The following is a 27283-nucleotide window of genomic DNA, read 5'->3' as shown; positions in this document are numbered from 1 at the left end:
AGCAGCAGCAATGGCCGACAACAGGCAGCAGCCTCCTCCTCCTCCTGCTCCTGCTCCTGCTCCTGCAGTAGAAGCTCCAGAAGCTCCCTTCGCCAGGAGGATCGTGGACACGTCGACCGACAACCAGGACGGCCTGACCCTGGAGCAGGTCCGCTTCATCCGCCAGATAGAGCTGGCTCAGTGGAAGAAGAAGAGCCAGGCTCTGCGGGGGAGGAACGTCCTGACCGGCCTGGCCATAGGAGCCATAGTCATGGGCATATGTATCCTTGAGGGGAAAGAGAACTACAAAACTACACCGCCTACGTTTTACGACCTGTAGCGCGTGCCGTAAAGAGCAGATCTCACAGGCTGACAACGCGTCGCGAGCCGACGCGTTGTCTATGGTTGTCAGCTTGTAGATCTGCTCTTTGCGGTTTACGGCAGGCGTCGTCGCAAAGACACGCAAGGTGAACTGTTTGAATTACATACCAGTGTGTTGTCTGTGGTGGTTGTTGCGTAAAAACATAGTAAACGTTACAGACGCGTTACTTCTGCGTTCTGGTGTGTTTTAAACATTAACAGCTGGAGGTTAGACCTTAGTGATAAGTTAGTTTTGTTAGAGGCTTTCTGACAGTTTGATATAAAGGAGTTTTACTCATGTTTTTAACACCTTTGAACGGTTGTGTAAGGTGACGTCGTGTGAAGTAACTGTAACTGTAAAGTACATTTACTTAAGTATCATTTGGAGGAACCTTTATTGTACTTAAAACTCCTCTCTCTTTAACCACATCTCAGGCAAATATTGTACTTTTCTGACTCCGCTAATTATTTGAGTGGTAGATAGGGCTGTCACGATTACACAAATAACTGAAATGTACAAAGAAATGATTGACATATTTAATATTTTTTGTAAAAATTTCAGATTTTTAATGTTGAAAATGTGTGAAAATCTTTCAACCTGGAAACGATTATGACGATTATGCAAAATTAATTGTGATTATCTCAAATAATAATTGTGGCAGGCCTGGTAGATTGATTGAATACTTTATTAATTAACAGTTTGTAGTACGACTATACAATGATGCTAAAAGGATAACACAAAAAGCCAGAGGGGCTTAATTGCTTGATTTGTTTCCATTGTGGTCCTGTGTTAGCTGCAAGCACCTCTAAATTCTATTTTTAATTTCTTGAATATAGCATTTTCTGCCAGAACTTTCAAATGGTATTATGAAACTAAGGACAATATCTGACTCCAATTCGCAGCAATTAATTATTGCCTGAGTACACACACAGCGCCATAACGTTAAATGGCACTCACAAGCTCACAACGAGAGCTTGTAGATCGGCTATTTTCAAATAGCCGATCTAAATAGCCGAGCAAAGTAACTAGTAACTAAGTTTTCAATAGTGGAGTAAAAGCACAATATTTGCCTCTGAGATGTAGTGGAGTAGAAGTAAAAGTATTGAAAATTGGAAATACTCCAGTAAAGTAAAAGTACCTCAAAATTGTACTTAAGTACAGTACTTGAGTAAATGTACTTAGTTAGTTAGTTTACACCACTGGTCCTCAGACCCTCATCAGGTTGTCTTCCAAAGAACCGTTGTTTCTTAATAAAGAATCCCTGAAATGCTTGCGTTTGAAGAGAGAGTGCAGGAGGTTTAGTTTTTGTTGCGTTTTAACAGGCCTAGTTTGATCCTCTCTTACACCTGTTGCTCTGTAAGGTGTGCAAAAGGCTTTGCTTTTCATTGCTCCCAAGTAAACTAAAATCTGAATTCTATTCCCTCCACTCAATTTCTTTACTTAGGTAAACGTAGCATGTCCCGTTTTCAAATGTATAAAAATCTTTTGAAAATAGCAGATCTACAAGCTTACAATGCGTCGCATCACGACGCATTGTGAGCTTGTAGATCGGCTATTTTCAAATGGCCGAAATGTATATAGGGCCGAAGTGGTTAATGAATGTTTTGTAATAATAATCAAAATGTACAAAGTAACTAGTTTTCAAATCAGTTTAAGTATAATAATTGCCTCTGAGATGTAGTGGAGTAGAAGAAAAAGTATAGAAAATTGGAAATAAGTACAAATACAAAATTGTACTTAAGTACAGTACGTAACTTGAGTAAATGTACTTAGTTACTTTACACCACTGGTTGTGCAAAAGGCTTGCTTTTCATTGCTCCCAAGTAAACTAAAATCTGAATTCTATTCCCTCCACTGCTAGAAGCAATGCTGTAGTAATAATAATAATAATGCATTTTATTTATAACGCACGTTACATTCTTAGGAATTTCAAAGTGCTACAGGTTTAAAAGCATGGCATAAAAACAGCAGAGGCAACCAAACGATTACAAGGAACCCAACTAGGCTAGACTAAAGGGTCAAAAATAAACAACATAAAACTAGGTAAAATATAAACAAAGGCCCATGTCAGTCAAGCTTGGCCTTTCACAGGCCTACACTATTGGCCTTAACCGTGTTCCTCCCCCAGACGGCTACACCTTCTACTCCGTCTCCCAGGAACGCATCATGGACGAGATGGACGAGGAGGCCAAGCTGGCGAGGACGAGCGTGCCGAAGACGGGCGCCAACTGAACCGAGGTCGACGCCCCCCCCCGCCTCCTCTTGGACTGTGTGCTGTGGGTCAGACGTTCTCAAGTCATTTGAAGGACCCCTCAGTCCGATATGCACTTATAGCCACGGACCCCCAGTTTTGTTTTTCTTTAGTGTTTTTTAAATCTCTGGGATCTTACACTCTAAAATCATCAGTCTTTTATTTAACTCTGAGAGTGTACAAATGGAACCAAATGGACCTGTGTTGAGGGTCCATTTGGTTCCGTTTGTACACTCTGGGAGTTACAGGACCCGTAAGTAAGTGGTCCCCGGACCGGTTTGTAAAAACAAACAGTGCCGTTACATCTCCAGCACTTTAACAACAGAGAAGGCACTGATCAGGACATTATTCCAAACCTGGTCCAAAGCCTGTCACTTATTGAGTTGCTGATGGACATCGTCTGGTCTGGATTGTACAGCGTTTTGTATGATTTTGTGTGTTTGCTGATTTGAAACTATACGTGTCTATCTTGTGGTTCTTATTAACCCATTAAGACCGGGAAAGCATCTGTCATTTTATACTTTGGGCTATTCAAAAGTAGCAGATATACAAGCTGCGCTATGAGCTTGTGAACATTTTTTACTTGAATATCTGCTTCTGGGGACTCTACAAATGTCTTCTAAATCCTAACAGGTTTTTGAAAAAACTTGCGTTGTTATAATATCAGTGGTTCTCAAACTTTTTCATGTCAAGGACCCCCGACATGATATGTATTTGGCCGTGGACCCCCATCTTAAAATATGTTGTTCCAGGGACCCCCAGAAGCAAAAACTTTAGTAAAACATTTTCGCTTTAAAATATAAATATATTCAAAGATTTGCACAAATATTCAAGATTTAAAAAAATTAATAGCAGATCTACAAGCTCATAGCACGGCACCAAGTGCCACACTATGAGCTTGTAGATCTGCCATTTGTTTTGATTAGCCAAAGTATAAAATAATGGTTAAAGTGGTTACACAGATGCGTTCCCGGTTTTAACTGGTTAAAACATGCCTGTCAGTGGATTAAAAAAGTATGGCGCCACCTTCAACGTTTTTAAGACGAGTAAAAGGCAAAAAGACATGCTATACATGGGTGCTGGATCAAAAGTTTCAACATGTGAAAAATAATAAAATCTGCACGCCAAAATGATGTGCTTTTGGACTCTTCCTCTGAGGAAGAGCCTGGTGGCTCGAAGTGTTGCCAAACTAATAAATCAGCATATTTTGTTTTGCAGATTTTATTTTTTCAACATTACTCTCCTGGAAAGACATCTTGTCATTGTCACATTATAGTTCAAAGGCCGCACAGTAGAATTAATCATCATCATCATCATAACGGTACATTGTGATCATATGTGTGCATATAGCTCAATAATGTGAAACAGTCAATTACACTTATGTCGTGGCCTTGTAAACACTTGGGAATGCAGGTTACTGTACTGCTGAAATCACTCATATCTCATCCTCATGAGAGCTATTTATGTTGATATTAAATATTAATTTGTAAAAAGAAAAAGAAAAAAGGAAACCTGTATAATGTATTTGTTTTGTTACAGAGTAATAAATGATACCCAAATGTATGGCTGCAACAATCACACCAGTGTCATCAGAAATAGAATACAATTTCAAGGAAGGGCAATCATTACAGTAGCTGAAAATAGCCGATCTACAAGCTCCGTTGTGAGCTTGTAGATCGGCTATTTTCATTAAAGATATTTAGTGTAGAGAGCCCTTGGGAATCCGGTCAGTTAAAGGTTGGGTAAGTGATTTACTTTGGTTAAAATAAGTGTTAAATAGCTCTATATTGTGATAGTACTCATTGCTATAGTGTGTTTGTTCAGTAAAAGGAGTCTCCATGTCGCTCCAGCTCTTTATTAAACAGAAAATGCATTTTCAGTGCTCTCTCCTGATTGGCTTAAATTTTGTCACCTACCTGAAAATGTATTTATATTCTGTTTACTAAAGAGCTGGAGAGACCCCTGTGACCGAACAAACGCTCTGCAGCAATGATTACTATCAGAATATAGTACTTTAACCTTTTAACAAAAAACTAAAAAATACCTCAACAAAAATCACTTACCCTACCTTTAAGTATTGGGTTTTAATTAGTTGAACCTAGCATCTGTCTAAACATGTATGCATGGATGTCAGCGTAAAGATCCGACAGCTGGAAGGACTTTCCTGGGAAGAAGAGAAGCTCAGTCTTGTCTGCGTTTCAGACATCCGCTGTGAGATGTAAGCGGGGGTCATGCAGTGATGCACGCTCTTCCACCTTCATGGTATACGGAGGGATGGGGGAATAGTCACTGTTTTGTCCAGTGATTCTCAAACTTTTTCATGTCAAGGACCCCCAAAATTATATGTATTTGGCCGAGGACCCCCATCTCAAAATATGTTGTTCCAGGGACCCCCCAGAAGCACAGATTTGAGTTACAAATGTTCGCTTTAAAAATATATATTCAAAGATTTGCACACATGTTCATGATTTTTCAAAAATAGCAGATCTACAAGCTTGTAATGCTATGAGCTTGTAGATCTGCTATTTTTGAATACATGTGGTTAAAATGATTAAGAAGCTATATACAAATTTTGCTGGGGACCACCTGGTATCCCCCAAGGACCCCTGTGGTTTTGTCTGCTCATTTTTGTACTCAGTAACTTGAGGTTACTTGGTAACTGCATGTGCTAGGAAATTAACCCATTAAAACTGGGATAGTATCTGTCATTTTGGCGCTATATATATATATATATATATATATATATCAACATACGTTTTTCAGAAAACTCTTCTTTCAGAGAACAGTCGTTCTCAAATATAGCAGATATACAAGCTCACAGCGCGTCACTTAGTGCAGCGCTGTGAGCTTGTACATCTGCTATTTAAAAAAAAAATGGTGGTCTCCTCTCCACTATCAGCTGTGACACAGTGTGTTGCCTTTAGGCCTGCAGGGACCTGCAGAACACAACGACTTCTGGTCCCCTGGAGGAACTCTACACACCTCCAGTAGAACCAGACCATGTGCATTCAATCTGAAAGAAACCATAAACTTTAACTTAATAATATTGCAATACAACGATATGCAAAACATCAAGGTACTTTGTGTGAATTACATTCCCAATGATTTCCCAATAAGTCCCTCATAATGATGACACTGAACTCCATACAGTCATATGGACATAAAGTGACACAGATAGACAGCTACAGAAATGTCCATTATTATGTGGGGGGACTAAAGGGACACAGACAGTCAGCTGGTATAATCATAATAATAATGTATGTTGTAGTGCCCAGGAACCCCCTCAACGACCCCTGGGGGTCCACAGACCCTACTTTCAGAACCAGTGTGTCTTTACTGTCTATGTATACTGTAGAGATAACAGTGACATTATAGACTGTCCATGTGCTATATAATGCACTGTAGTCTGTCTGTCTGCCTGTTCCATCCTCATACGTTCTGTAGTTGAATAACTTGTATTTACTGTAGCTGCATGTAATAATAAAACAGGCTCTCTGGCTCCATCTACTGACGGGGTCAAACTCAGTGTCATCTTTTAAATATCTTCTTAAAACTCACTTCTGTCGTACAATTGTTCTTAATTAATGGCATTGTTGTTACTTTTATATTTGTTTTATCTTGTTTTATTTGCTTTCATCTGCTTCTAAAACACTTGTTTTTGCAAGGTGCTACAGTATAAACGTTTATCCTATCCTATCCTATCCTACTACTATTCTTGAAATGACCTCCAAAGTACATCCGGGGTTGGTCAGCACACAATCACTCCACTTTCCTCCAAACTTGCCACAGACTATTGATCAGAGCTCTGGCTAATACCTAGGCTTATTTCCCACCTTGATCAGTGATCAGACTCCCAGCTTGACTGATTCCCCTGATAGGCCAATCAGACCCTCAGAATTATTAATAATAATAAATAATATAAATAATTATTAATATTTTATTATATTATAAATTGTATTATCCTACTACTCTAATTGACTGATCGATGGGCAGGGCTTTGCATAACGTTTATGCCTTAGACATCTTAGACATCTACATCTCTTACATCTCTTACATCTCTTACATCTCTTACTACATTTTAGCCACAGCACCAAAAAAAAAGGGCAGGGGTGAGGAGAGGAGAGGAGAGGGGGTGGGGGAGAGGGGAGGGGTGAGGGGAGGAGGAGAGGAGAGGGGGTGGGGGGAGGAGGAGAGGAGAGGAGGGGGAGAGAGGAGGGGTGAGGGGAGGAGGAGAGGGGGTGAGGAGAGGAGAGGAGGGGGAGGAGAGGGAGGGGAGGAGAGGAGGGGGAGAGAGGGGAGGGGTGAGGGGAGGAGAGGAAAGGAGAGGAGAGGAGAGGAGAGGAGAGGAGAGGAGAAGCTGCCCAAACCTGTAGTTATTATTACTAACTAGACCATACCCGTGGGGGGGATATGCGCACATGATCTGGCAACCCGGGAGCCAGCGAACACAAAAACGCTAATAAACAGCTGAGATTTTGTGTAATCGGGCTTCGCGGTGAGGTGCACATGGTGATGGTCAATGGCTGTGTGCAAATTCAGATCAATTGCTCCAGCCACTGAGGAGAACCGGGCAGAACAATGTTGGCCTCACCTCGACGACACCATGCACTACAGAGGTTTGTCAAATTATAGGAGGATTATTATTATTATTAATGCCTTAATTGACCAATCAGAATCGACCTCGTCACTGTGATGTCAAAGCAATGGCTATATGTACATCCCTTTGACCTTCGACCCTTGACATCGGCACAAAGGGTGTATCTGGACCAATGACTGACGGAGCCTTCCTGAGGTCAGAGTTGCTGTATTAATATGTCTCACATGGAGGTCACCTTAAACACCAACGGTATGACCGATGGAGCCTTCCCGTCATCAGAGTTGCTGCTGTGCCCGGTGTGCCTGCTGTGTCACGCGCCGGACCGTTTCCCGGACATCGCGACCTGCCGCCACCGAACGTGCGCCGACTGCCTGCGTCAGTACCTGCCAGTGGTGGAAAAAGTACTCAAATTCTTTACTTAAGTAAAAGTACCAATACTGCAATATAAAAATACTCTGTTACAAGTAAAAGTCCAGAATAAAAAAATGTACTTGATTAAAAGTACAAAAGTATTGGCATAAAAATGTACTTAAAGTACCAAAAGTAAAAGTACTAAATATTTGAAAATAGCCGACCTACAAGCTCACAACGCGTCGCGATGCGACGCGTTGTGAGCTTGTAGATCTGCTATTTTCAAATAGCCTATGTATAAAATAGGGCTAAAGTGGTTAATGTATGTTTCATAATCATAGTTTATATCTGAAAAGTAACTAGTAACTAAAGTTTTCAAATAATTGTAGTGGAGTAAAAGTACAATATTTGCCTCTGAGATGTAGTGGAGTAGAAGTAAAAAATAATGGAAATTGAAAATACTCAAGTAAAGTACAAATATCTCAAAATTGTACTTAAGTACAGTACTTAAGTAAATGTACTTAGTTACTTTCCACCACTGGTACCTGCGCACCGAGATATCCCAGTCCCGGGTCGAGATCAGCTGCGCCGAGTGCTCGAGGCGCTTACACCCGCGCGACATCCGGAAGATCCTGGCCGACGACCGGGCCCTCGTGGAGAAGTACGAGGAGTTCGCGTTGAGGAGGCGTCTGGCGGCCGATCCGGACTGCCGCTGGTGCCCCGCGCCCGACTGTGGCTACGCCGTCATCGGCCGCGGCCGCCGTCCAAAGATCACGTGCGGGCGCGAGGGCTGCGGTACGGAGTTCTGCTACCCGCTGCAGGCGGCGCTGGCACCCTGACCGGACGTGTGACGCAGCAGCAGCAGTGGTGGAAAGTAACTAAGTACATTTACTTAAGTACTGTACTTAAGTACAATTTTGAGGTATTTGTACTTTACTTGAGTATTTCCAATTTCCAATACTTTTACTTCTACTCCACTACATCTCAGAGGCAAATATTGTACTTTTACTCCACTACATTTACTTGAAAACTTTAGTTACTAGTTACTTTTCAGATATACATTATGATATTATGAAACACACATTAACTACTTTAAACCTATTTTAAACCTAGGCTATTTGAAAATAGCAGATCTACAAGCTCACAACGCGTCGCATCGCGATGTGTTGTGAGCTTGTAGATCGGCTATTTTCAAATATTTAGTACTTTTACTTTTGGTACTTTAAGTACATTTTGATGCCAATACTTTTGTACTTTTACTCGAGTAAGTTTTTTATTCTGGACTTTTACTTGTAACAGAGTATTTTTATATTGCAGTATTGGTACTTTTACTTAAGTATGGAATTTGAGTACTTTTTCCACCACTGAGCAGCAGCAGCAGGGGAGCCGGAGGAGAGGGTCGAAGCCGCGGCCGACGACATCAGGCCGTGTCCTCGCTGCACGTCCCACATCAGCAAGAAGAACGACGGGAGCTGCAATCGCATGACGTGCACCATCTGCGGCTTTCAGTTCTGCTGGCTGTGCATGAAGGACCTATTGTCTGACCCCCTGCACTTCCAAAATCTTTCGTCAGGCTGTACCTCCCATGGCAAGAAGACATGCCGCAGAAAAAGGAGGCGGATTCTGAGCACGTTGGTGTGGGCCGCCGTGGGCATCCCCCTTGTTGCCGGCATCTGCGTCCTCGCTATGGCCATCACCGTCCCCGCTATTGCCGCTGGTATTATCGCCATCCCAGTCTGTGTGGGGATAAATATCCATGAAAAGATTAAAAAAAAAAAAGGAAAAAAATCACACCCAGTGTGAAGTGGGCGGTGTGGTCATCACAGTGATGGAAGCTCACTTAAAAGAAAAGTGGTTTTGTTGAAGTGCATAGTCCTATTTATAGGTTATTAATTTCATCATGTGTCTCGCTAGCCAATCACAGTGCTCAATAGAGTCAGCCAATAGAGTCAGTCAATCACAGTACAGCTAGGGGTGTACTAATGCTAGGGGTGTACTAATTATGAGCCAATCACAGTACAGCGAAGGGTGTACTAATGAGGTGTCCCAACCCCACTTATAGGGGCGGCTACACCGGCCAAAAATAGGTCTTTGGAGGCTCCTAAATTATAATAGCTAGATGCTATGCTAGCTTCGCGGCCCTCACATCTAGGCCTGATCAGCTACATCACAGCTACGTTGCACCAATGATCCAACTGATATGGCCATATATGGAGATACGCAGTAGGGTGGGGTCTTAGCGGCCAAAGAAAAGATGCTGCGAAGGCAGGGAAAGAAGCCTAAGTATTAGCCAGAGCACTGATCAACAGTCTGTGGCCAGTTTGGAGGCAAGTGAAGCGATCGTGTGCTGACCAACTTCGGACGTACTTTTAAAAATAATACAATTAAAAGCCCATCCTCATCCTTCAATGGTGTGGTTGGAAGATTAACATAATCTTTATCCTTGTCCACCTTGTATTGTTCCAATTCTGCTCTTTCTACCTGGCTGGCGTTTTCGTGGCTCAAAGTCAACACACCATTACATAGTTTGATTTGATTTGATTTGATTTGATTTTATGAGACGTTATACAGGAAAAAACACACGTTACATCATGTTCATCGTAGAAATGTCAAGGATACAGACACATACAGTAAAAGTCTTGCGACTTATTTTCATTGTGGTCCTTGGTCTGAGACAAACAACACAGCAACAGAATACATACAGTTAGACAGTACAGTAATAAATAAAACAATCAAAAGCTACACTACCTACAGCATAAATACATATAATCACATTGCTAACACATAAGTGACCCTACTATTCTGCAACATTTTCTAAAAGCCATGCTTTGACCCTTGTCTTAAAAAGGAGATGGCTGCTGGTGCTCTTTATAGTCAGGGGTAGCGAGTTCCAGTTAACTGCTCCTCCAAATCTAAATGAGCGTTTTCCCATTTAAGTGGTGAACTGAACGTGGGGCATGGTCAGGTCTGCTATGCTGGCTCTGGTTAGGTGGGAATGGGCTTCGCTACGCCTCTGAACGAGCTTACATAGGTACACAGGGGCGCTGTTTGTGTAGATGTTATGCACCAGGTTCAGCTGTAGTTGAACTGACCTGGCTGCCAGAGGGAGCCAACCATACGTACCATCGCTCAAACGCGTCCGTGTATGCTGGTCATTTTAATTAAAGTAGTACGATGTATTAATAGAAAACCATTTCGGCCTCTCCGTCTCCGGCCTTCGTCAGGTATACATACTGGAGAGAGATGCAGACTCATGTTACTGAACAAACACTCTATAGCAATGAGTACTATCAGAACATAGAGCTATTTAACACTTATTTTAACCAAGGAAAATCACTCACCCTACCTTTAACCCTAAAATCTAACCTAAATAAAAAAAACTAAGCCTAAACCTAACCTTAACCTAATGTCTTATAAATCACAACAGTTTTTTGAAAAAAAAAAAAATGTTTCTATATCAGTGGTGCTCAAACTCATGTCAAGGACCCCAAAATGTATATTTAGCCGCGGACCCCCATCTCAAAACATGTTGTTCCAGGGACCCCCCAGAAGCAAAGATTTGAGTTAAAAATGTTCGCTTTAAAAATATGTATTCAAAGATTTGCACAAATCTTCTTGATTTTTCAAAAATAGCAGATCTACAAGCTCATATGAGCTTGTAGATCTGCTATTTTTGAATAGCAAAAGTGTAAAAGAATGCTTCTTAGCTCAAATCTAAAAATGACACAGATCCGTTCCAGGTCTTAAAGGGTTAATGCTCCCAAAATAATGTATTAAGAGTGCAGTAGAAAGAAACAAAATCGTCCTCTCTCTCCTTCTTCAGGTTTACTGAACAACGCGTAAAAATGCAGTTATAGGAATAGTGGGTAGAGCTCACATCAGGACAACGCCCCAATTTGGGTTTGAAACTGATCACAGATCAGACAATGAGGAACCTCCACAGCCAGGAGAGTCTAATATTGTGCTGTTTACCACTTTTTTCCCCAATTTGTAATGAGGTAAAGAAGATTGTCCAAAAATACTGGTATAGGTATCCTGCTATAGGTCATGTGGTTAAAACACCCCCTTTGTTTGCACATAAACGAGCCCAAAACTTAAGAGACTCACTGCCAGTGGTCGTGTAAAGTAACTAAGTACATTTACTCAAGTACTATACTTAAGTACACTTTTGAGAAATGTTTACTTTACTGGAGAATTTACAGTTTTCAGTACTTTTACTTCTACTCCACTACATCTCAGAGGCATATATTGCACTTTTACTCCACTACAATTATTTGAAAACTTTAGTTATAGTTACTTTGCAGATATAAATGATTACATTATAAAACATACATTAACCACTTTAGCCCTATTTTATACCTAAACTATATAACATATATAGTGTCATATATGCCCATATATGGGCAATTCGTTTGGATCAGTGATTCTGGACAGCCACGTATTTGACTGGTTCGACACCGGTCACCGCACACGAGTTTGAAGTTGGTCGCATATCATTCTTTATCCTGTGGTATTTCAGGAAGGAGGCTAGCCTTCCATAAGACAGTCTTTAGTCTCTCCTCATGGCGGGCGGGCGGACAATGTTGGGGCGCTCATGTCACTATGACTCAGCCATAACCATATAAGGAGTTCCCAATGCAGCCACGCCCAAATATGGAGTGTGTTGTCTGACCTCTGACCTCAATGTGTTGTCATGGCATCAGCAAACAAATCAGTCAGCTCCATATATGGGCACAAAAAGGACAAGAACTGACAGGTACAGAGATCTCCATACATCATGGGAATATTGGTCAGATCGGCGATGCAACGTAGATGTGAGGGATGAACAGAGGCCTAAACTCTAGATGTGAAGATGAACAGAGGCCTAAACTCTAGATGTGAAGATGAACAGAGGCCTAAACTCTAGATGTGAAGATGAACAGAGGCCTAAACTCTAGATGTGAAGATGAATAGAGGCCTAAACTCTAGATGTGAAGATGAATAGAGGCCTAAACTCTAGATGTGAAGATGAACAGAGGCCTAAACTCTAGATGTGAAGATGAACAGAGGCCTAAACTCTAGATGTGAAGATGAATAGAGGCCTAAACTCTAGATGTGAAGATGAATAGAGGCCTAAACTCTAGATGTGAAGATGAACAGAGGCCTAAACTCTAGATGTGAAGATGAACAGAGGCCTAAACTCTAGATGTGAAGATGAATAGAGGCCTAAACTCTAGATGTGAAGATGAATAGAGGCCTAAACTCTAGATGTGAAGATGAATAGAGGCCTAAACTCTAGATGTGAAGATGAGTAGAGGCCTAAACTCTAGATGTGAAGATGAATAGAGGCCTAAACTCTAGATGTGAAGATGAACAGAGGCCTAAACTCTAGATGTGAAGATGAATAGAGGCCTAAACTCTAGATGTGAAGATGATTAGAGGCCTAAACTCTAGATGTGAAGATGAACAGAGGCCTAAACTCTAGATGTGAAGATGAACAGAGGCCTAAACTCTAGATGTGAAGATGAATAGAGGCCTAAACTGCCTGCAGCCAAGTAAATGTCCAATATAGACGTACCATACATCAAATGAAAGGTCTTTGAAAACTGAACACACCTGTCAAGGTTGCGTTTAAGCCCGCCCCTTCCCCCGGAAGCCACGCCCCGGAGAAGGCTCCTAAAAACACCCCATTGAAACCCCATGTTAAATGAAAAGTGCCCAAATCGCTCCGAAACTTTTTCTACCCCCCCTAAGTGGGGGTCTACGAACAAATACTTCGGCCTCGGATTTTGGCTCCGCCCCCCGGAAGTGGGTGAAACAGGCACTTCAAACACTTTGTTGAATTGTTCAAAAACATTAAAAGTATTTTTTTGGTGAATTTGTATTTTTCTAAGATGCTCCTTTTAACGCAGAATTTTGTTGTATTTTTTTTATTATTTTTTGGTTACCTCATTTCATTTTTTTTCATTATTATTATATTTTTTGCGTTCGCGCGTCTTACTTGTTAGAAGGGAGCTGCACCTGGCCATGAGTAGTGTAGCTGGCTGGCTTGTGTTTGCCTGGTGGTGTGTTGGGTCGTAGGTGTGAGAGAAGGTCATTGATGGTAGGCACTTTACCTGTTTCTTTTCTTGTAAATTTAGCTAGACAAAATCCTGAGTGTTCCTTGATCTTACAGGCATCTGTTGTACAGCCTCGTATGCCAGTCTGCACGCAGAGCTGCTGCTGTGCTCTCCTGATGGTGGTTAAGTGGAGTGCTGCTTATGGACCAGCCAGGGAGCACTGATGACTGCATGGCCTCTCAGTTCCTAGTGTGGCTCTCTTGATCTGAGGTAAATGGCTGCCTATATTATATTTATATCTGTTTTAAATTGTATTGATCAAGTGTTTATTAATATTGTCTTATTAGGAGGAGCTCTGTGCCCTTGCTGTTTTTGTCCTTATTATTTGGTTATTTCCTTTTAGGTTTATTTTGTTTTTTTGTGCTGTGCAAACCAGCTGTTTATTTCTGTGAGGCTTAATAATAAGAAAGTATTTCTGAGGTATATTTGGCTCTGGCCGTGCCAGTAGTAGGGGTGGCCATAGTTGTAGTCCCGACAGGTTTGGTCACGGGTTGTAGGCTGTATTGGGGTTTATTTTAGCTCTAGTGCATGATACTCTGTTTGCATACTTATTCTTATTGTGAAGAAACCCAGTGTTGTGTATTTAACATTATTTCTTGTGTCTTACAGTGAGTGAAGTGTGTGTGCCTTGCTGTGCTCTTGGTGGCGGTGAAACCTCTTTCTCCTCACTCCCTGCCTCCCTCCTGTGTGCAAGGGCACCTGTGGTACCCCCGGCTACTGGTATAGTTGTCATTTTAACCCTTTTTGATACCCTTTTGATATATTGTAGTACATTTTAAATAGTCTTTGAAATTGATACATATATTTTCTAACCTCATGACCTTGGACCTTATTTTTAGCTACTTTATTCTGCCTTGAATGATAAATAAAACAATTATTCTTTTTAAACTGGAAACAGTCTCTGCTCCTCTTCTTATTATCAACCTGTGGTCTAATATATAATGTGTATGGTGCATCATATGGTATTCTCTGCTCTTCTTATTATCAACCTGTCTAATATATAATGTGTATGGTGCATCATATGGTATTCTCTGCTCCTCTTCTTATTATCAACCTGTGGTCTGGTATATAATGTGTATTGTGCATCATATGGTATTCTCTGGGTGTAACTCCCAGGGTGGTGTAGTCTGGTATCCTGTTTCTGGGCCTAAGTGCCCAGGATAGATAGAGATACATACATACAGTATGTGTGTTTTATGCACAATCTTTGTGTGTGCGTCACAATAGCGTGTACAGGCGGGTGCGTGGGCGTCCTAAAGAACCGGCACTGGGGGCCGACCATAACCACACGCACGCACAGAAAATAAAATCCCCCCTGCAAGCACATGTGAAACCCCCCTTACCCCCACCCATGTCAAACACACTCCTATGCCCAGTCGTGTAAAGTAACTAAGTATATTTACTCAAGTACTGTACTTGACGTATTTTTACTTGAGTATTTCCAGTTTTCAGTACTTTTACTTCTACTCCACTACATCTCAGAGGCAAATATAGTACTTTTACTCCACTGTTACTTTTCAGATATACATTATGTTATTATGAAACATACATTAACCACTGATGACATGTTGACTTCACACCTTTCAAGCTACAGTACACCAGGTCCCACCCAAATGTTTCCGTTCTCACCTCTATGTGGTCACAGTTTATTTTCCATTGGTGGAAGCTGAGCTGTGTGAGGACAAAAAGACAGGTCTGTAGCCTCAAAGACACACAGCATATAGGCCTACTGCTCTGTGTTTGATTATCCATGTAGAAATTATTATTGACCATTAGAATAAATACTGCACACAATATATTGCACTCTCCTTAGCTCTATTTTCAACAACCTAAAACCAAGCTTCATCCGGTCCTATTGATCTTTGCCCACATGCACGTCTTTCACTGCAGCAAACTTTGTGGTTTTTTAGCAGGAAGCAGCTCAAGGCTGAATAACCGACAATCACCACAATGATTCTTTTGGGGGGATTTTTATAACTTGACTATACAGGAATGCTATTATGGGTACTAAAATGTAATTGTGTATAGTCCCTTTTCATGTTACAATTGCATCTTATCTACCTGTCATCGTCTACATCAGTGGTTCTCAACCTGTGGGTCGGGTCCCCATATGATGTCGGGGGGTCCCCAGATGACAGTGAAGTGACAATTTAAGGACTTTTGACCTTTTAATACCTAGAAAGAAAAGACGAAAGACCATTACTGCTTCAAACTTAATCAGTAAACTATTCTATAAAAACTGGTCAAACATTGGCCAAATGTTGGTCAAATTATATAGGCCTAAGAAAGAGGCAAAACATTTGAAAATAGCCGATATAAATAATATAAATATGATTATTTTGGGGGTCCCCAGTTCAAATATGATTATTTTGGGGGGTCGCAGCCTGAAAAGGTTGAGAACCACTGCTCTACATATCTGTTCTGTCATTGGGCTGATAACATCTAGTTGGGATATTTTGTAACATTAAACTGTTCCATATTTCCAGGGACCCCCAGGAACTACCTCAAAGACCCCACTTTGAAAACAACTGAAGTAGATCACATGCTCTGTTCAGTTATTGTAAAAGATTTTATTGTCTACAAACATAATAACACGTTTGTCCCTCTGTTTACAACAAGAATGGTATCAGTGATATGAAGAAGAGTTGTGCTTTCTACTGGTTTTGCTGGAAAGAGTCAACTTTTCAGCACAACAGAAGCTTTCTGTTGTGGTCCAGAGCCCTTACAGGACTCAGGGGCGTCATTTGAGGTGACTCTCAGGGCAGTGGTTCTCAAACCTTTTTGTGTAAAGGACCCCCAAATTCATATGTATGTGGCCGCGGACCCCCATCGGAAAATATGTTGTGCCAGGGACCCCCAGAAGCAAAGATTTGTGTTAAAAAAGACTTTTTGCACACATTTTCAAGATTTTTCAAATATAGCAGATCTACAAGCTCATCTACACGCTCAATTGCAGCTTGTATATCTGCAATTTTTTTAAATAGCCAAAGTATAAAATATGGATAAAGGGGTTAAACCGATTGTGACGCTTTATTAACTAATTTTGCTGAGGACCCCCTGGTATCCCCCCAAGGACCCATGGGGGTCCCCGGACCCCATTTTGAGAACCAATGTCTCAGGGGATGGTTAACCTCGCATCACCAGTCTTTCCACCTCGGAGGAAAAGGGGATGGTAATGGACCCTTCGCTAAGCCCCACCCACTCCACTCTGTCAGACCAAGGTCTGGGAAACTCTGCTTCTCACCCATTGACTTGCATGTTAAATAACGGCTTTTCCCCATATAAATAATTAATCATTTCAGGAGCAAGAGCTTCAAAATCTCTTCTAAATCTAGTCAACAAGGCCTGCAGTAGGCTATGCACTGGAAAAATGTGCATGACATTATTTCAATGAACTAAAAACACGGTAAATGTTAGAGGGAGAAATAGCCATGGATACACGTCATGGATGAACTTCACCTGGTGTTTACTTTGCACTTTATCCATTTACATCTATATAAACGTTCAAATTTCAAATATAAAGTGCTTACCCCATGGCTACAGATGTTAAAATGATGTACGGGCCCTTGGAAGTACCCGTACCTTCCGTATTGTACAATAAAAAGCATTGTAATCCGATCGGTGGCCATTTTCTCCGTATTTTCCTCCATATTCTTTCAACTAATTACGTGACCCTATCGGTTGGGACGTATATTGCACTCTGATACATTATAACTCTATGAGAAAATGGCCACCGATCGGATTAAAATGCTTTTTATTGAACAATACAGAAGATACAGGTACTTCTGAAATACCCGTGCATTATTGTAACATCCGTGGTCATGGGGTAAGTACTTTATATTTGAAATCTGAAGGTTTATATAGATATATGGACCGTAAATGAAGAAAGTGCAAACACCAGGTTGAAGTTCATCATCCATAACTGTCACGGGAGTGTTCATGTACCACGCACGGTATGACTACATAGCAGTTAATAAATAGACGTTCACATTCAGAGGCATGATTCATCGTTTCATAAAAACTAGAGGGTGGCAAAAAAAGTGACCTCTTCAAAAATAGCTGATCTAAAAGATCTTAAACAATAACCAAAAATACGACATTCAAAGGTGGAGGAAATGGACCATTTGATTCAGAGTTATGGGGTCCTTGAATAAAAAAAAGGAAAAAAAGTATGAGAACCAAGCTTTAGATCTTTGCAATCTGGGAATCCATGGTCAAATAAAAAGGAAAAACAGCGCCATCTGCTGTTTTTTTTACTATGAATCTGTTCTTGAGCGATTACATAGATAGACTGTAATCGAGTTTCTCCTGTGAAATAGTGCCCCTAGTGGACTGCATTCATTCCTGCACGGATGGCTTTACAACCCAACTTGTGGCTTTGTGGGACTTGTAGTCATCACAAAATATGTATGCGTGTGGGTGTGAATTTATGAATGAATGAATGAATGGACATTTTTGAAAATGTTTGCCTATAATGGCCAATAAAGAGACACCCAGGGGGGGGACCAGGGCCATAGAGATAGTAGGAAAGGAGAGCTGTAGCCATACACTTAAAAAACAACACTTATTATTACTATTTGCATACAGAGCTCTCCTTAATATTTACCTATATTATATATCATCCCAAATATAATAATCATATACCTACACCGTAATAATAATAATAATAATAATAATAATAAAAAGGGTAATAATAATAATAATAATAATAATAATAATAATAATAAGGGTAATAATAATAATAATAATAATAATAATAATAATAATAAGGGTAATAATAATAATAATAATAATAATAATAAAAAGGGTAATAATAATAATAATTATTATTATTATTATTATTATTAGTTTTAACTCATAAGATGTTCCTCTCCATGGAAATCTTTACAAGTGCTGTGCATCTCCAAAAATGATTTCGCTAGCTGGTTTTAAAATGTGTTAAGTTTGGTAATCGTTTTGTTTCTTTTAGTTTAATAATGGTTTGATATTTTAATAATGGTTTTGATCTTTTATCATAACTAAATATAGTAATATATATGGTATAATAATGCTTTGGTATTTATGTCCATCTTTAATTCTAACTAAATATAGTAATATGTTATAATAATGGTTTGGTATTTATGTCCATCTTTTATTCTCTAACTCGTAGTTGAGGGGAACAAAAACAATGCGATGCCAACCGGAACCCACCACCGGAACATGAACGTTTTTTTCCTTTTTTTTTTCTAAACCGGATCACATGATCACACGGCTCAGTTTAGAATGAACACCAGGCATTCATTTCCTCCTGGTGGAACGTCTGGTGACGGAGGTTAGGGGGGGATATGGGACCGTTTTCCAGTCGGACTGATTTCGTGGTTGGATCTGTTTCCGGTATGTGTTAGCAGTGTGAAACAGTAATAATGAGTTTCGAGTGGCCCTGGCAGTACAACTTTACTCCTTTCTTCACGTAAATACATGCTTTTATATACTTTATATTAACCACATACTGTAGTGACCTGCATGTCAGTGAAACGTCATTAGAAGAACAAGTTAAATCACAATGTTTACTTTATAACTCTTGGAAGCATGGAAGCTAACTGGCTAAAATGCTACGGAAGTTGTCTTGGGTTTTCCTTATGGAACATATAGTTAGCTTTTATAGATCTATAGTTTACACAGGGGTCTTCAACAGGGCGTCAGGGACCCCTAGACCCCTAGGGGATCCTCACTCAGAGTTACTCCAGGCGGGGGTCCGCCAAATCTATGTGATAGGATTTTATTTTATTTTACATTAACCACTAGAACCCTACATCTCCATTCTGAGAGGAACATTAACCATTAGGCTATTTTCGGCAATGAGGTTTATGTGTGTGTGTGTGTGTGTGTGAGGGAAAAGGAGCAAATCAAGTACCAAGTATTGAAAATGTCTGAAATTAACAAAAAACGTTCACTTAAAAAAGTTATGAGTTGCAGCTTTAATCCATTAAGCATCTGTGTGTCATCTTAAGATTTCTTTGGGCTATTCAAAAATAGCAGATCTACAAGTTCATAGTGCGGCACCGATGCCGCACTATGAACTTGTAGATCTGCTAATTATTTTTTAATCATGACAATTTGTGCACATTTTGGATATATATTTTTAAAGGATTTGTTTTTGACTCAAATCTTTGCTTCTGGGGGTCCCTATTACAACATATTTTGTGATGAGGGTCCCTGGCCAAATACATATAATTTTGGGGGTCCTTGACATGAAAAGGTTTGAGAACCACTGATATAGTAACATACGTTTAAAAAAAAAACAGTTAGGATTTAGAAGACAATCCCACCAGAAGCAAAGATTTGAGTTAAAAATGTCTGCTTTAAAAAACTATAATATATATTCAAAAGATTTCACGATAAAAATAGCAGATCTACAAGCTCATAGCGTGGCACTCGGTGCCGCGCTATGAGCTTGTAGATCTGCTATTTTTGAATAGTCAAAGAAATCTAAAAATGACAGATTCTTTCCTGGTCTAAATGGGTTAAAGTTGTCACAAACCTTTATTTATATATTATTATTATATTATTTATACTGCACATGTTCTGCTGATATTGGGCTGGTAGGTGGTCCTAGTGTAACAGTATCAACATTAGCCTGACCCTTATATCAGTATGGCTGACATGTCATTATAAATGTAATTATTCAACCCATTTGTCCCGGTTTTAATAACTGATGGCCCTGTGTTGGGCGCGTCGTTATCGGCGAACATTTTCAAAAACATAATGCAGATCTACAAGCTCACAACATGTGGCGCTGCTGCGACACGTGTGATCTTGTATTCTGCTATTTTGGAAATGTTTTGAATAGGGCTTAACTGGCTAAATAAAAATTAAGTTTAGTTCATGACTTTATTTTTTATGCATACAAATTAATATTATTATTGAGTTGAATTTAGCTCTAATCTTAAAATAATAACTGAAATGCTTCTGAACACAATGGGAGTTTAACCACTTAAAATGTTGCTCTAATCGTAAAATAATAATAACCGAAAATAGCTGATCAGTAATCCGTGATCTCTGAAAAAAAAAAAAAAAACGGGATCGGCATTGGACCCATAAATGTGTCATCAGTTGGTCTCTGATCCATAAATGTGCTTCATCAGTGATGTGTCTGGTACACAGGTTACAGCCTAATGCTGACACCAGACAGAAGCAGCTGGCGGCATGGTGCTCTCTGGCTCTGTCGTACTGCCGCCACCATAAGATCTACACCCTGGACGTCATGGAGGCCCAGGAGAGTCCTGTGTTCAACAACAAGAAGATAGAACGTATCCTTGTTGTGCTTAACGCTGTAGTTCTGGATGGTTGGGCTCAATGGAGAACACCTGTGTCATGGATAAAATATCTAATTTCTCATTTAGATTCCATACAAGTCAGTGTGTCAATTGTGTGTTTGGCCATTGAACACTGGAACATATGAATACACATTTTATTTCTGTTTGCCTTTTAGGCTTCCTAATCAAAAAGTCCACAGAGCAGATATGACAAATAATTAAATATACACAGAAGTTATTGACATATTTAATACATAATTAATTACATTTTATACATGTAAAACGAGCTTGTAAGCTTGTCTTTAGTTTTTTATGTATTTGAAAATGTGTGAATATTTTTCAACATGGAAACGATTATGCAAAAATAATTGCGACTATCTCAAATAATTACGATTAGACGATTACGTAATAATTGTGACAGGCCTAGTCAGCATGTCTTCTATGGAAGCATGTTGTGCAGCGAAAATAGCCGATCTACAAGCTCTCAATGTGTCTGTGACACATTGAGAGCTGGGCTCAAAGGTTGGGCTCAGTGGAGCAAATTATTATTAGTGCTTATCGACTGTCCTACTGCTTGTAGATCTGCTATTTTTCAAATAGCTGGTTGCTTGTTTCTCTCACAGAATCTGGCAACACTGCTGGTGTCCCCATTTTAGGCCTGTTATTATGTTGTCAAAACGGTGACAGGCCTGTAGTCATACAGAGCAGTGGTGGTGATGTCCTGTCTGATGATGATGAGGATGAGGAGGACCAGCTCATCTTGCTTTTCAACCAGCACTAGCAATAGAGTGTTTGATTTGATTGATTGATTTTTTTTTTGTATTGACAAAAATGCATATTCATGAACACAAAACACAAAAGGATAAAACGCAAACAAACTTGAGAGCGTATTTCCATTGTCGTCCTTTGAGTGCAAATGTTGTTGTTTTTGTTTGTTTGTTGTTTTTGTTTGTTTCGTTTGCTGTTTTTTTTTTGGGGGGGGGGGGGGAGTAGCAGAGACATACAGAAAACCAAATCAATAATAAATACATAGATACTATGTTAATGTACTAGACGAGACAAAATGTCAAAGAACAACATCGATACTGTAGATGGGACCTGTTAGTAAGATACTCAGCAGCAGGGGGCGATGTTTCCTCGTTTTATGCTGAACCAAAGCTCGATCACATTGCCTGCAGACATGCTGTCTATAATGCTAGATGAATGAACTGTTAAACTGAGTTACTGGCCTTAACTGAATTCCAGGAAAGCTTTCCATGGAAGCCATTCAGGTTGTGTTTGAGGAGCTGAGGAAAAAAGGTAAAGTGTTCTCTGTCCAGCAAGATTATTGTTTTAATGCGTTTTTTTATTTCGTTTTGATGTCATTTTAGCTTTTTTAGTTTTTATGGGTTTGTTAGTAGTTTTTTTGTTTGTGAAAAGGCTAATTATTAGTATAGTTTTTTATTAGTTTAGTGTTACTGTGTGTTATTTTTATTTTTTAGCGAGATAAATTTTTTTCACTTAGGTGATTGGTCAATGTTTGGATGAATACCTTAATGCAGTAGTTCTAAAACTTTTTCATGTCAAGGACAGGGTCCCCACGGTCATGAAATTCCTGGAAATATTTTGAAATTGAAAAAAAAGAAATCCAGTACTGGAAAAGTTTGGGAATTGATCAAAGGTCCTGGAATTTATCAAGGGTCCTGGAAAAATATTTGGCTATGCATTGTTTTTGGCTATTGATTTTGTTAATACAAAACATTTTCATAAACATGTATAACATTACACGAAATATGTAACATAAGTAGTTTTTCGCCGAACGGGCTGTGTGATGGCATATACTATTTAAATAAAATAAGTCATGCGGATGCCATAATGAGTCTTCCAGTGAGCTATGCCCTAATTTTGAATGAAATTGTACCATTCTATATTCTATGCTTTATTTTTTCTACACTGCCTATCTTTGGGCATTCTACATTGGAGTAAGAGACACATTATTGCGCTGAATGATTGTTATATAGGCCTGGAAATTGGGCTAAATATTCTGGAAAAGTTTTGGAAAAGTTTTGGAAATTCATTGCAAAAAATGTGTGGGGACCCTGCAAGGACCCCCAAATTGATATGTATTTTGCCACGGACCCCCATCTGAAAGGGTTTTGTGCCAGGGACCCCCAGAAGATATGTTTTAAAAAAAGAAAAAAAAATTCAAAAACTTTTTTTTCTTTTTAAATTTCTTATTTATGAATATCCAACCTATAAATGGATAAAGTGGTTAAAATGATTGTGATGCTGTATGAACACATTTGGCTGGGGACCCCCTGGCACCCCCCCAGGACCCCTGGGGGTCCCACTTTGAGAACCAATGCCCTAATGAACTGGTTCTCAAAGTGGGGTCTGGGGACCCCCCCTGGGGGTCCTTGAGAGGGCTCCAGGGGGTCCTCAGCTAAATCATTGATATAGTTGGGAACCAAATGAACGCTTACAGGTCTGTAACTCTGAGAGTTATGGGGGTCTGTATTCACCCATTCAATCCGGCAACGCATCTGTGTCATTTTGGATTTCTTTCTATTCAAAAATAGCTGATCTACAAGCTCATAGCGCGGCACCGAGTGCCGCGCTATGAGCTTGTAGATCTGCTATTTTTGAAAAATCGTGACAATGTGTGCATATCTTCTTTTTTAAGCAAACATTTGTAAAATATGTTGTTCCAGGGACCTCCCAGAAGCAAAGATGTGAGTTACACATGTTGTTTCAGACTGGGCTTGTCCAGCCTGGGTTTGTCACTCCCCATCTCTCTCTCCCAATTTCCTGTCAGCCTACTGTCCTATAAATAAAGCCATAAAAGCCAAAAAAATGTTTCAAAAAAATAAATGTATACAAAGATTTGCACAAATGTTCAAGATTTTTCAAAAATAGCAGCTTGTAGATCTGCTATGTTTTAACCCATTAACTGCCAGAGGTATTTTCATATTTTTTTAGCCAGTGCCAGAGTTTTTCATTGGAAAAAATAAAGTACGCCCGAAATACAGCATTTTTAAGTTTTAAGTTAACAAGGAAGTGGATAGGAGTCTAGATCTTCAACTAATCATATCTCCTTGGTCTTTGGTTTTCACTTCACGTAGATCTACGCGATTGGCACGTGGCGGCTTTAAAGCGGTTCGCGTAGATCTACGTGATTGGCAGTAAATGGGTTAATAGCCAAAGTATAAAATAATGGTTATAGCTCAAATCTAAAATGACACAGATGCGTCCCCGTATTGAAAGGGTTAATGACTCATATAGGGTGTGGTGTGTGTGACTGCAGTGTCCTCCTTGTGTTCTCTCCTCTCAGGCAACCTGGAGTGGTTGGATAAAAACAAGTCACGTTGTTTAGTCATGTGGAGACGACCTGAGGAATGGGGCAAGCTGATGTACCAATGGGTGAGTCCTCTGTCCACTACTACACTACACTGACTGAAACACCGTCTACAACAGTATCTGTCACACTGGGAAACGTCACATTCTCTACTCTACTAGTCAGCTCGATTTGTAGCTCTCTATAAGAGGGTCTGTCTGTTGGTCTGTGTGTTCGAATCTAATGTAAGCAAACCGCTGGACCGATCGGCACCACATTTCTTGTGCACATTTCCAGTAGGCAAAACCTTTTTTTTCTCCACTTGTGTTTAATATGTTTTTAAATATTTCATCATGGAAGTGAACAGGGCTCAGATGGGGCTGAAACCTTTGGCCAAATGTCCATACGTATAAGTCATAGATGACTGATGTTAAAGGCTGATCACATGAAGCCCGAGATCCACATTAGGGCCACGCCGTTCCCATGTGGATCCTGAAATCCACATCATTCCATTTTTATAAAACTGAATATTATCAATAGTAGCTCCAGTGGCCCAGTGGATACCTTAAGCCTGTGGGTTTTAACCTTTTACATGCCAAGGACCCCTAAGTTGACATACATTTGGCCACGGACCCCCATCTGAAAATGTTTTGTGCCAGGGACCCCCAGAAGATTTGTGTTAAAAAGATGCTAAATTCTACAAAATTCTTCAAACACTTTCAAGATTTTTCAAAAATAGCAGATCTACAAGCTCGCAGCCGTGACGCGCAGTGAGCTTGTAGATCTGCTATTTTTTAATAGCCAACGCATACCCCCTGGAACCCCCCCCCCCCCAAGGACCACTGCTGCCCTAAGTGGTGCGGGTTCAAGTCCCACACGCACACAAATCCTAGAGCTTGATAGATTGAAAACCATTCACTCAAAATGTCTTTGGTTTATGGGTTGTATAATAAGCCGGCTGGGTAGAGACTGTTGAGAGGCTACAGGTTCAATCCCTGGTGTTTCATTCATGTCAAAGTGACCTTGAGCAACACACTGAACTTGTACTTTATTTAAGGGGCCAAAGTGTCCATCTCTGTCCTGTCTAAGTATTGTCCAAAAGTAAGACAGTGACTTTCTATGTGTCTCTGGGGCCCAGGACTGCTTATTGACTCTATGATCTGTGGAATGACTGTTGAAATGCTCTAAATTCTAAATGTCTCATGGATTATCTTTGGTTGAGAGTAAGTGCAGGAGGAGGAGAGGTTAAGGATGATGGCATTCACTGTCCAGCTGACAAAAACACATTCTAAACAACAATACAACATGGCATGTAAATGAAACGTTTGAACCAGAATACAACACCTTCCATGTATTACTGATGGTGTTTCACCTCACTGAGCGGTGCTAAATGTGTTAGTGTGTATACAGTACATGCTGTATGTAATGTAATGTTCTTTACTCTCTTTGTGTTCCAGGTGTCTAAAAACGGCATGGTCAACTCAGTGTTCACACTCTATGAGCTGTGTAACGGAGATGACACAGAAGGGGAAGGTACGGTGCCTTTTACTGTAAACTACAACAAAAACTAATCACAAATGCTGCCGTCTGTCTTTTACAGTTATTTTATTCATATTACAGCATAGGAATCCGAATCCGAATCATCTTTATTGTTACATCACATGTTTACAGGTGCAAAACAGTGAAGATGCAACGCGTTGTGATCTTCTAGATCGGCTATTTTCAAATAGCTTATGTATAAAATAGGTCTAAAGTGGTTAATGTATGTTTTATAATATAATAATGTATATCTGCGAAGTAACTAGTAACTAAAGTTTTCAAATAATTGTAGTGGAGTAAAAGTACAATATTTGCCTCTGAGATGTAGTGGAGTAAAAGTATTGAAAATTGGGAAATACTGCAGTAAAGTAAATATTCCTCAAAAGTGTACTTAAGTACAGGACTTGAGTAAATGTACTTAGTTATTTTGCACCACTGGTGATAAACATATTTTATATTGAGCATAAATGTCATGTTTGGCATATAAATGATGTAATAGTACTTTATGGTCTACCTGTAATAACTGACATTTCCCCTCGTTACTGTTTAGTAGTTTATCTTGTATTATTCCCACCGTCATGGTTCACAGATGATAACGATGCTCATTCATGTCCTCTGTTCAGAGTTCCACGGTCTAGAGGAGTGGATGCTGCTGCGTTCGTTACAGGCTCTGGAGGCGGAAGGCAAGGCGGAGATCATCAGCATGGACGACGGGAAGGGGGTCAAGTTCTTCTGAGATGAGACCCAGGAACCAAGCTCCCATCCTGGGAACTGTTCTTCTACCTTGCAGGCCCCAAGAAGTTCTCAGCCTTACTCAGGCCTCCATGCCCACTCCAACGTGGACCATGATACCGAAAATAGCCGATCTACAAGCGAGCTTATAGATCGTCTATTTTAGGTGCGCAACACTGGCGCTCAACTATACATAAATAGGCGTTTAGGAAGTTGCCTTTTTCTTTGTTTGGCTCAAGTTCAAAGGCTTTTATCGGAAAGGAACCAATAATATTACATTTGGGGAGTTGCTACACGGTGCCACAGCTTGTAAAGTTGTCACTAAAGAGGTAACTTATCCTTCTGTTTGGCATTTGTTTGCCAATTAAAACAACAAGTCTTATCCGGGGACCGGGAGTTTAAGTACTATTCTGTCTCAATATCGGCGGGGGGGAAAGACTCTCCCCCCCCGCCTGCTGTAACTTTACTTTCTTTCTTTATTGTATATAAACAATATGTATATGACTAGTTTTACCTCTGTTTTTCTCCTTCTAACAAATCCACTTACGGTAATTTTAGTAGTGGACCCTTTTTGCTCAGCTGTCCTGGAAGGTTTCTCCGTACCTCTCCCCCCCTACACTACTACAACTCATCCCAAAGAAATAAAAAAGAATGGTGACCTCATAATAATGGAGACTACTGCTATATTGGGGGAGTAGCAAACATGTGAAATGCTTCCAGAAGAAGAGCATCATCTTGGGGGGTAAGAACCTCAGAGAGAACAGCTG

The 27283-nt window shown here is 40.1% G+C and overlaps 2 protein-coding genes across 2 annotated transcripts; both read left to right on the top strand.

Annotated features, from left to right (window-relative positions):
- On the top strand, window positions 1-4154 carry coa3a (cytochrome C oxidase assembly factor 3a). The gene is made up of 2 exons (XM_080454996.1): window positions 1-260; window positions 2469-4154. The coding sequence occupies exons 1-2, from the start codon at window positions 11-13 to the stop codon at window positions 2570-2572; spliced, it is 354 nt and encodes a 117-aa protein (XP_080311122.1). The 5' UTR covers window positions 1-10; the 3' UTR covers window positions 2573-4154.
- Window positions 4155-18978: 14824 nt separating this feature from the next.
- On the top strand, window positions 18979-27020 carry vps25 (vacuolar protein sorting 25 homolog). Its single transcript, XM_080454832.1, has 6 exons — window positions 18979-19086; window positions 20781-20926; window positions 22178-22231; window positions 24243-24331; window positions 25703-25778; window positions 26408-27020. The coding sequence occupies exons 1-6, from the start codon at window positions 19040-19042 to the stop codon at window positions 26518-26520; spliced, it is 525 nt and encodes a 174-aa protein (XP_080310958.1). The 5' UTR covers window positions 18979-19039; the 3' UTR covers window positions 26521-27020.
- The last annotated feature ends 263 nt before the right edge of the window (window positions 27021-27283 follow it).

Source organism: Gymnoscopelus braueri, assembly GCF_963280865.1.
Source record: "Gymnoscopelus braueri genome assembly, chromosome: 17".
In the NCBI taxonomy this organism is placed as follows: Eukaryota; Metazoa; Chordata; class Actinopteri; order Myctophiformes; family Myctophidae; genus Gymnoscopelus; species Gymnoscopelus braueri.
This window is presented reverse-complemented; position numbering and strand designations above follow the sequence as displayed.